Here is a 12255-nt window from a genome sequence, read left to right on the forward strand (position 1 = left end):
CAGTCCAGCAACAATGTTAAAGCCTACCTCGGGGACTGACAGTCCAGCAACAATGTTACGGCCGACCTCGGGGACTGGTAGTCCAGCTACAAGGTTACAACCAACCTCGGGGACTGATAGTCCAGCAACAATCTTAAGGCCGACATCGGAGACTGATAGTCCAGCTACAAGGTTACGGCCAACCTCGGGGACTGACAGTCCAGCAACAATGTTACGGCCGACATCGGGGACTAGTAGTCCAGCTTTAAGTACAATCAACCTTGGGGACTGGTAGTCCAGCTACCAGGTTACAGTCAACATCGGGGACTGTTAGTCCAGCTTTAAGTACAATCAACCTTTGGGAACTGATACGCCCTCTATCCCTAAAAATACGAACTGAGAACGCACCTGGTTGTTTATTTTTTGAGGATGAAGCATATAACATGCCCGGGCCTTTTGTGTTTGTAGGCTTCTCAGGCGAACAACAGAACAACATGCCTGTAGTCCGATATATTGTAGCTTAGAATATTTGGATTTCGAACTTTTCGGTCCCTAGGATCGCCGATATGTTCTAGAGGGACGAACACCTGTATGATGCAGTGCAATATATTTTGGCATACTGTATCTATTACCAAAATGTAAAGGCGCAATCACGTGAGTGTTACTTTCATCAACAAATCAGCGACAACTTTCGTAAAATATTGAGTAATATACAGGGTGAACCTAACTGCATCACACCTATGTTTGATTTAGAAATCGCACATATCTTAAGATATTTATGATAAAATCGTCAGACAGGCTGTTTGTTTGTTTGTAGTTTAACGAGCTCGCAACAGCTAGGGTCATAAAGTGCCTATAGAGATACCGCCGGGTTCAGCCTATGGAGATACCGCCGGGGTTATATAAGAACGGGTGCCAATGTAGATACCGCAGTAAAGAGAATGTAGGTCAATAAGACTGACGACAGGAAAAATAGAGAGAGAGAGAATGAGACAGATACAAAGTGGTGTAGTGGGGCAGCAGACCATTAATTATTTAGTAAACGACCCTGAAAAAAACCGTTGAATCTAGAGGGGACCCTACAAGGTCGCATTTTACGATACACATGTAGACAGCAGGTCCATTGTTTTGTCAATGTCCCGTAAACAAACGTAAAGGAAGTTATCCCCCGAATTGCGGATTCGAGGGGGCACTTTAGACGACTCGTAAGATGTTTGTTACTACAGGCCCATGTTTAGTCGCAATCACAATAACAAAGTAAGCTGTGTCTTAAGTTCATTATTCATTTATATGTTATAGGAATCAACTGGCAATTGTAAAACGGGATACAAAATAGAATATGACCTGTTCCTAGAGAGGCCATAAATAACAAACATGTGTGTCTTCCTTAAGATTATTTTAGTATAATCAGTGTTCAGTTTCTGTTCAAAACAAACTTAGCCATTATCATTCATACCAAACTGATGAATCTTATTTCTAATAATTTAGTAGTATATCTCACAAGTACATGCTTTCGCTTTGTCTAAATGAACATCCGTTTCCAAAAAAACACCGAGATAACTTTGTAAAGAGATTACAAAAATACTGTTTCTTTACTTTCTTTATGATTCCAGGAAATATTCGACAGTATTTTATGACTAGGTGGTATTAATGGCTCAATACAGGCTCGGTGTTGACCACTTTTATTACCGGTTTACGAACAGCAAAAGAGCACTTCAGATTGAACATAATCATGTATAGTCTCAAGTTTGTCGTATATTGTCGATTTCTACAAACATATATTATCAGATATTTCATTTTCATGTCCAGGGAACAAGTATATACCGAATACACGGTAAACTGTTCAATAGCCCATTAATGTAATGATACAGACGATACCCACACATAGCGAATTAACGGTGGATAAAACCCAGTACTACCTCAAAAATGATTGATTAGCCATGGAGTGTTTTCACAACAGTAGTTCTCTAACCGTTTTGTTTTATTTCAGACAATAAGGCAGTTTTGTTCTGTCTCTACAGTACTTAAAAGATAGGTTTGCATTACCATTTCGGTATTTTTGAAGCATCTCGGCCATGTTCTGTTTGTTGTTAACCATCAAATATGGCAAAACAGCATGCATATCTAAATAAGTTTCATTGCCTTTGATTTTATTTAAAATACCACCCTAACGAGCTATAACTAATCTGTGAAATGAACTTTCTTTATGTGGTATTCGATGGGTCTACATTCAAACGAGGCTACACACATTGAATACAAGCATTATCTGAATCTCAAGTTTCCTTACCGATATGCTGAATGCATGCACAATCTGAGCATCAGAACTGAAAGCGACACTATGATTGTACAGGCCGACATCGAAAAAGTGCAGAAATGGAAAAGAGGGATAAATTAATTTATCTTTGAAACAAATGAAGAAATACATATCATTTGCAAGAGACAATAATCAACGTTTTATATGTGACCCCTGGATGCAACACCGTTGGAGGTTTCAGAAGGCCGAATAACTGAGGAATTAAGTTCGATGGAAAGCTCACTTGCCGTTTTCCTATCAATCTCATGAGAGGGAAAGCAAACCACGCCACTGATGTCCTCCGAATGTATATCCCGAGCTGCCACAAGAACAACAGGGAACCATTCTAAAAACTACATTTCTTGTTCGTCACTAAGTATGATACCTGTCTTTCACAGGACTACTCCTACAAGACCTACATCGCAAAGATAAACTCATCATCTAGGCGAAATTAATAGCGTTTCCGCCTGCGACTTAAATACGGTCAAATATATAGAGGTACTTTTACTTCCATCTGATATACACTGTATCACTATCGAAATTTCTACGTCAGGAAGTCCTCTAGAACACAGATGTGACCGACTTGTATATGCTGCATCCATTGTAGCAATAATAATTGTTTCCCTCTTTTACCTGTTCTTTACAGTCGTTGTAGGTCAACAAATGTCTTTCTTTATTCAACGCATTTCTGGGAGGTTTCATTCCCCGGTGACCCTGAATATCGCAGTGGTCTATGTTTGTACGGTTTTGATTTTGTTAATTCATAGCAAAATGGTTGCAACATAAGAGGATTTAGATAATCATATTTATCCTTCCAGATAATATGAGTGTATTTAAAATGTTTTACATAAACCACAACAGTCTTAATAAGGTATTTATTCAGGTCTTTGCGAAAATTAGTATTCACGTTTAATTTGTTATGAATGGTTAATGGATATTTGATAATATTAAGAATATGAATTATTAAACATCTTGTTTTTCTGTTAGATTTAATCCAGAATTGTTGACTATACTTTTACAAAAAAATATATTTCACAAACAGTAAGTTTATGTACTGAGAATGCAGGAACATTTTAATTCGTCCCTTTTCGCGAGATTAATATGCATTAAGTGCTAAAAATGTAGTCCGAAGTGTTAATGAAAATGAATAAGCCGTTAATTGATGTGTACATTGATCAGTTGCAATGCTCAGTTTACTTACTGTCAACCAGGAAGTGAATTTTTGTTTAGGTTAAAATTAATTCTGATAAATCTTAATGACTTCAACAAACACGTAAAACTAGGACATGTTTAAAAAGAATGTGGAAAGGACAAATATATATAAATCTCCTGTGCGCATTTCTTTTTCGAAGGGTATTTGAATACAGTAAGCGCATGCACTTTTATCAAAATGAAGCAACGTTTTCTAATATTAAACTTTTTTCAGCTGTATCCAAATTTCCGTATCTTGCAATTTGCTTCAGGTCTTTATGTGTTATTTTGAGTTTGATTTGGGGTACGGACTGTACGAATTGTTCCATGTATTGTAATGCTATACTGATACACATTGTTGTCGCTATTTTTAAAATAGACCTTTATGTCTTATGGGCTAATTTTTGTTGGCAATCCATTTCTGTCTAATAATCTGTTTCAAGTTTTACAAATATGTGTTGATGTGCACGAAAGTAGGTATGATGATAATACATTTTTAACTGTGTGGTTAGTTCAGCGAAAACTATTGTTCGTATGTGTGTGCAAACGTCTGTTTGTAACATAGTTCCTGTTTATCACAATTCAGCTGCACGTACATGTACCTTATCAATATGCATTGACACAACATAGTGAAATCTGCCTCACAAGTGCACACTCATGTTGTCAAGTGAAATATATGGGAAAATGCGATCTAATAAAGCTGCTGTGACATATTTATGATTTTGGAAGGTATAACAATATTTCTCTTTCTATCATCAACTGAAGTGACACATTTGAATGGTAGACGACTACGCATGCGCAGTATCTTTGCATATGTTTTGTTATGTAGTTAAGGTGTATCCTTAAACAAACCAATAGGAGCGGAGGCGGTACAACGTTTACGACGAAAGGGATGAACATTATATAAACGGCATTCTACTTCACAACTCAGTCAATTAAATTTACCCAACGGGCAACACAAATTATCATTAGTCTGTCGAAACCTAATGCTGAAGGTAAGAAATTTTTAGACTAATATACTTTAACCATTATGTATGACAAAGCATGTCTCTCCTTAGTTTCAAAGTACACTTTGGGAATCATGCTGCTTTCTTCTGGTTTCGTGTGTCATCAATTTCTGTTTTTTTTTGTTTTTTTTTTATAAATTTCGAATCTTAGTTCCGAGTTTGACCATGCGCGTTACAGCACATTATAAAAAAAACCGTGTAAGTAATAATGCGCGTCGGAAAAAGTAAAATCAGAGTAAATAAAAGCTTTACAGAGTTTATATTAATCCGGCGTAGATATTTCTTTATAATATAAATATATCCAAAATCATTAAGAAATAGTTTATCATTGTATCTAGCAACTATTTGTTTACGTCCTAAATCTATCGTTTTTTTTGCAGGTACATTTCTGAAGTCATAATGTTTATAGTGTACTCAGATGCAACCGCATGCTCTTGCATAACAGATAGAGAAAAACAAAAACCTATGTAAAAAGCGTTTGCTTTATTTTCAACTCTTTATTTACAACTATAAATCGACTCAATAAATTTACGAAGATCTGTACATAATAAAGCGGACAAAGGAAATAAAATGATCCAGAAAATAAATAATAACATAAAGAATATAGATCGAGTGTTATTCCCACCGTCGTGGAACAGGCGCATCCGGTTTCATAAGATTAAAAAAAACAACTAAACTTATGTGTTTTTTTCAGGGTTTTTTTTCAAATAAAATAAAAAAACGTGTGCCGAGGTATGGTTATTTTTGTACAGCATCTTGTGTAATCGTTTTGATCTACGGACATGTATGTTTCGTTTTTTCAAGTTTTCAGAAATATGATAATTTTCTTTATTGTAGATAATAAAACAATGTATGACTGAATCATTGGATTTTTGTACTAGGAATATGTTTTTAACCCCAAATCAATCACCGTTTCAAGTAGGTGGCACACAGTTGCATGAAGACGTCACCGGTTGCTTAGATACTGAACCGTGTTTTACAAGCTCATATTATCCTGTTCCTGACAGTAACGAAATACAATACAAACTAGGTTGATGGTCGATTCGAGGTGATAAATCTACCTGTAAACTGGCATTTTAACTCATTTGCGTTTAACAAACCAATACTCCATGTCGGCTACTGTTTACCTGCGTTGCAATAAAAGTTATTTTGTTAGTTCCGGTTTCGAGGTAACTTTCCTTCTTTGAACGTTGACAAGGTAACAGCATACAGTCGTAGGCGTGTGGACGAGGGGATATGATTGATCTGTCTGCTGTGTGTTTGTGTATAGACGATCAATCCTTGCTGGCCTCCACCTAATAAATAACCAGTTGGCCGATATTTTTGTCTTCTTATGTGTTATACTACTTACCTATGGTAATTCAAAGCCATTGTCAATTACAGAGTTACACAATGATAAATATCATTTTTCCTACGACCGTCTATCTTTACTACAAGATGATATGTTGTACACTGTTTATATTTGTAATGAGAGGGCGTTCATAAGCTTGGCCTGTTGCGCAATTTCCTTTGGTATCTACGATCTGAACAGGATTATATTGTAACATCGTTGCTGTTTATCAGTTTACAAATAAAGACATACACACATATATAATATTGAATCATCGTTACTTTTTATCAGTTTATAAATAAAGACATACACACATATATAATATTGAATCATCATTACTGTTTATCAGTTTATAAATAAACGCATACACATATATATAATATTGAATCATCGTTACTGTTGATCAGTTTACAAATAAAAACATGGACACATTTATATAAACACATACACACATATATAATATTGAATCATCGTTACTGTTGATCAGTTTACAAATAAAGACATACACACATATATAATATTGAATCATCGTTACTGTTTATCAGTTTATAAATAAACGCATACACATATATATAATATTGAATCATCGTTACTGTTGATCAGTTTACAAATAAAAACATAGACACAAATATAATCAACAACCCTATCTACATCATTATAAAACAAGGATGAGCGATGACAGTCTCTGTCGTCCTTTCCTTCGGTGTCATGTGTTTTCATGTTGTCTTTCCTTTTTTATGTTCGTCTTATATTATATTATTAGCTTCGATTCCGTTCTTAATTTATTACATCCTTTTTTTCTGAAATCTTCTTTTCTGTTCATTTTTTTTACAGATGGCAAATTGCAAACAGTCTGGCGTGCGTGTACATTTCCTATTGTATGTAACAGGTGAGTCATTCATTTTGGCATGAGTTAATGCATTTATTTATGATACCTGCGCAATAAGACCGCAGTGTGATCAATATCTCAACACATGCATTCTCCTATCCAATGTTAATCATTGTTATACATATAAATTAAATACCTTGTAATTAATTTACATGTATATATATTTATGAATTTGTACTTATATTCTTTATCTACAAGTGATATAAATAAGTTATTAATATTTTTGATGTCTGCATTTTAATTCTTATTTTGATATCTATAATTTGAAATCTTTTTTGAAAATCGTTTTGAAATGGAATAAAACGAATGTAAATAGTCTTTAGGCAGATAAAATAGATCCATACATACTGTAAATAGACCTATGTTAATCTAACTAAATGTTTGCCACATTGCGCTTTAAAATAAATATCGCATAGTATTTGTCATCCTGTTGTATTTAGTTAAAGAATAGAAATATATCATTCACTACGTGTGAACAAAGAATTGTTATATATCTATAAAGATGACGTGATATACAAAGCAAATACTGTTTGTCACTGTTCACGCCAGCGGAATGACATCATCGGTTCTAAACGTCAAGCAAATCTCGTTGTTTTGTGCATTGGTGATTTTTCTTAATTACTGTATAATTTTGATTTTATGACTTAATTCAAATTGCTTTTAATGTAATAATTACATCTTCAACGACAAAATATATATTTTATACTTTAACAATTTATTTATATACTTTATAGTGTTTTACGTAATAGTGCCAATCGTAGCTATGTCGAGTACCACTTCAGTGCCATCCGTCGGTACAACTAGCACTCCAGTGCCATCCGTTGGAACAACTAGCACTCCAGTGCCATCCGTCGGAACAACTAGCACTCCAGTGCCATCCGTGGGAACAACTAGCACTTCAGTGCCATCCGTCGGTACAACTAGCACTCCAGTGCCATCCGTCGGAACAACTAGCACTTCAGTGCCATCTGTCGGAACAACTAGCGTTTCAGTGCCATCCGTCGGAATAACTAGCACTCCAGTGCCATCCGTCGGAATAACTAGCACTCCAGTGCCATCCGTCGGTACAACTAGCACTCCAGTGCCATCCGTCGGAACAACTAGCACTCCAGTGCCATCCGTCGGAACAAATACCATTCCAACGTCAACTGTAATTACTGGTAATTCAACGGCGACCGATTCAACGAACACCACTTCATCGACGTCAGATTCAGGCATTCCCTCACTTGATAATGGTGCTTTTAAATTCGGAGGGGGGCTCTTCCTCAACAGCATCATCATTTCAGTCCTCGCTTTACTTTATATTGGATAGATCCTATAAATACCTACATTGGGACAATGTTGGTCCAGATTCACGAAGAGTACATTGCAAATCGAAATATTATGAAGAATGGTTTTTGATAATCTACCCGTTGATGTTTGTGTTTACAAGGTTAATGACATGCTATTCTGATAACAATGTGGTTAGCAAGGTATCCGTGGTTCGTACTGACGTCTACAACAAGTACATTCTCATTATTGAATAATCAATGATTGTGATATGCACGTGTGTTTCGTGAACTGATTCGTATTTTTGTCCGTTCCGTCAATGTCTTATGCAATATTATGTTTTATATCGAAGGCAAACATGCTTATTTTAAGTTATTTTCTTAAGGAGGTCACAAAAGGAGAAATATGAGACAAATGTGTATATTATATTGTCCTGTGATATTATATATATTTAAAACAAAATGCTTTGGTAGTGATGAGTATATTGTACCTTTGACTCGTGTGTACACGCCAGATTGGTGATGTACACGTTAGCTCTATTTATATATGTTATGTCATAAATCCGTCCAAAAGACTTAAAACGATAAAATAAGAAAATGTTACTTATATATTTTCATATAGAACTACCATATACGATGCAAACCTAATTGATATGTTGGTTTCTTCATGTGTTTAATAAAACAAAATATGTCTGATATGTAGTTCATTGCATGATATTTTTTTATGTGGACTGTTACAAATCAAGTTACAAAGAGTACCTAAAAGTGTAATCTTTTCGTAGCTTTGTGTCATGGAGTATATTGAGGTCATCAGTTATCACGTGTCCAGCTGGACCATAGTTGTATCAGGATGTAGAACAATCACGTGATGAAGAATCCATCAGTTTCATGACATTTACATCATTCCAGTCTATAGTACGAGTCTCTCGATACTAAGNATATCCAGATCTCCAGTTACTACTAGTCTAGTCGGACCAAAGTTATATGACGACGTACAGCGAGAGAAACGCTGAGGGAGGAGCTAGTCTAAGGTCATTTAAATTCGTCTGCTGTAGTGTTTCCTTACAACTTAAAAGCTTGGAAGCAATGGGCTTCGAATAGTTATCAGAAATGAGAGGGGTATTGACGGTGTTGGATTCGACTTAGGATGTAGGATTTGACCGATTAATTGCTGATGTTACTGTGATATACTGGATGTAAGTATCCAGACCTTCTTTCTACCTTTGGTGGTCAATCTCTTTAATGTTCTTACCATTGTGTGCAAATTAAGCTTTCACTATGTACCACAAAAATATTTAAACAGCCTATCAGTATTTCCGATTATTTTGTTATGGACACAGACTGCGATTTATTCATCAGTCCAGATTACAGATGCAATACAGGCAGTATTATGTTTATATTTCAACTGGAAATCAGTCTTAGAGTAACATAGATGGGTTTAGTAGAAACTGCCCAGGCCTTCGGACGGGTGAATCCTGAGACACAAACTCCTTAAGATGTTACGTAATACAGTGCATACACTGAGCGTAAATAACTCAGATGATATTTTCTGTATAAACGTATTAATTATTACTTCCCGAGATGACAATATCGAGGATGTCCGAAAGAGTATTGCATTTTTACAAAATAAAGATTATAGCAATATCAACAATAATCCTATAAAATACTTTTAGTAGGAATCAGGGAGCAAACTGACAGCTTATAAAGGTTATCTCCCTTGGTTCAGCATGTTTAAATGATATTATTGAACAAAACAATTAATACAAGAGAAGTGGGTTGACGAAGACCATTGACAAGTGTTATGGTCACCGTCATGATATCGATAATAAGATTTGTTTAGTGTCTCCGTGTAAATAAATACCTTTGTTCAAATTTTTGCCCAAGGTTTATCGAATCTAAGATGGAATGACAGTTTTGATAAAACTTCGGTAATCTTTTGTTGTTTCATTTTTTGGACCGTCACGTGAATAGAAATAAAAATAACTCCCCACAAAGTCAAAGTTTTGGTAATTCATTCGAGAAAATTATACATAGTACGTTAGGATAACGATGCAGGTTGTTAAAAATCACATCTTTTTCTTGCACAAACATATTTATCAAAATATAAAGTTGTATTCTAAATGCATTTAATCTGTTTTGTAATAAGGAATATTTCTATTTAAACATAAAACTTTTTTTCTTTCTTTTTAGAAATTACTAAAAAGAAGTATATTTCCCCTATAATTTAATCCTAATTTTCAGATGGCGAATTGTGGTCGTGCACACTACGGAGTACAATTTATTGTATTGCTTATAGATCAGTGAATTAATAAACATCCCTCTGTATTTATGTAACATAAGATAACACACTCTCAGGACTTAACCCTAGGACTTTGCCTTCTATGATTTATTCAGGCCGACACCTGTTTATTCAGTTCGCTTAAAGCCCCAAGAAGGCACAATTGTTCGTGGTATCATACATTGGAATTTATATTTATGCTGCTTTGGCACAAAGTAAAACAGTAAACTTCGTTCTGGGTCAAAAGACCCAAAACCTAAATGATTAGTAATATTAACGTGACAAAACGTGAACAAACAATACGACGTCACGTCTAACTCCCGGTTAGACTTTTAATGGCTAGGAGTTGACTATATCACCGTGAAACCATAGTAATAATATTTAATTCCATTAACATTACAATACCTAATAACTTTTGGACGAATATGAAATACTATTTGAAATCACAACGAAAATTGTCCTCAGCCATGCCACAGGATAATGTTGTTAAGTAAGAGAAAAGTTCTCACTAACTCACACTCCGGACCGTGGTGTTCCCCGCCTCGTGTAAAATGAAACGTCGTTATCAGTGTCAGTCAATTAAAGTAAAAGGACAAGGAAAATGTCTGTCCAGCTATTACAATGAAGTCGGCTATTACAATGAAGTCAGCTATTACAATGAAGTCGGCTATTACAATGAAGTCAGCCATTACAATGAAGTCGGCTATTACAATGAAGTCAGCTATTACAATGTAGTCAGTTATTACAATGAAGTCGGCTATTAAAATGAAGGCGGCTATTACAATGAAGTCGACAATGAAGACGACAATGAAGTCAGCTATTACAATGAAGTCGGCTATTACAATGAAGCCAGCTATTACAATGAAGTCGGCTATTACAATGAAGCCAGCTATTACAATGAAGTCGGCTATTACAATGAAGTCAGCCATTACAATGAAGTCAGCTATTACAATGAAGTCACTTATTACAATGAAGTCGGCTATTAAAATGAAGTCGGCTATTACAATGAAGTCGACAATGAAGTCGACAATGAAGTCAGCTATTACAATGAAGTCGGCAAGCAATATCATATTATTCCGTGTGCCGTGTTACACTATTCTTAGTTCCATTGCAATCTCAACATTCAAAATTGTTTCTTCAATATTAACAAAGATATTCGGACGTGCTTCCTCGGTGTGACGTCATTAACAAACACTATTGTCATGATTTCAAGGGGCATCACGCTGAAGTAACTTTTTGTTTTGTCTTTTTTTCAAATATTACATAAACATATCAAGTGAGACTCCTTATGGAAAATAACGATCGGATTTGGCTGAAATAGATTCATAAAAATGATTAAATCTAAGATAATCATCGGTATTTCTACCTGTCTGACCAACGTTTTGTTCAGGGATTTCCCTCTACTAGCGCATGCGCATAGCACACCATTTCTTTGTAAACAAAATGACTGGCCGTGTGAAGTAAGCGAAAGAAAAGTGTTGTACCGTGTCAGCTACTGCTTTGGTCTTGGAGAGTCTCCAAGGCAATATTGAACTGATCAACGATAAACTAGACGTGACTTTTGCTAGTCACGAGGATGTTAACAATAGTGTAAATGATATATGCAAGATTATAAATGATTGTTCTTTGCCATTTTGTGATGTGAGGGTAAACGCATCTATTAATGTAAATAGCCGTAAAAATGTAAATCACCAAACCGATAAACCATGGATTACAGAAAATTGTAAAACATTGTATAATAAATATAAGCGGTCATTGTCAGAATTTAATCATTGTAAATCTGATGATAACCATCACATATTGATCACTTCGAAACGTTCTTACAAGAAAATGGAGTTAAAGCTGAAACGTCAATACAAACGACACGAAGGTGACATGCTGGAAATGTTAAAAAAATCGAACCCCAAGAAGTTCCACAAACTATTTAAAAGCAAATCAAGCCAATGGGCAAATTCAAGTTTATCAAACGAAGATTTTTATACTTATTTTAAAAATCTAACAATGAGTAATAATAGTGATG

At 35.2% G+C, this 12255-nt stretch overlaps 1 protein-coding gene across 1 annotated transcript; it reads left to right on the forward strand.

The window, feature by feature from the left end:
* The first annotated feature begins 4111 nt into the window (after positions 1–4111).
* On the forward strand, positions 4112–8650 carry LOC110457793 (cadherin-related family member 5-like). Its single transcript, XM_021509194.1, has 3 exons — positions 4112–4458; positions 6635–6689; positions 7424–8650. The coding sequence occupies exons 1-3, from the start codon at positions 4450–4452 to the stop codon at positions 7999–8001; spliced, it is 642 nt and encodes a 213-aa protein (XP_021364869.1). The 5' UTR covers positions 4112–4449; the 3' UTR covers positions 8002–8650.
* Positions 8651–12255: the final 3605 nt, after the last annotated feature.

Source organism: Mizuhopecten yessoensis, unplaced genomic scaffold (assembly GCF_002113885.1).
Source record: "Mizuhopecten yessoensis strain PY_sf001 unplaced genomic scaffold, ASM211388v2 scaffold9311, whole genome shotgun sequence".
Taxonomy (NCBI): Eukaryota; Metazoa; Mollusca; class Bivalvia; order Pectinida; family Pectinidae; genus Mizuhopecten; species Mizuhopecten yessoensis.

Bases quoted from the DNA above. Each gene is read 5' to 3' on its own strand.
- LOC110457793 (XM_021509194.1), top strand. The intron at 6,690-7,423 runs GTGAGTCATTCA...TATACTTTATAG, and splicing joins TTTCCTATTGTATGTAACAG to TGTTTTACGTAATAGTGCCA.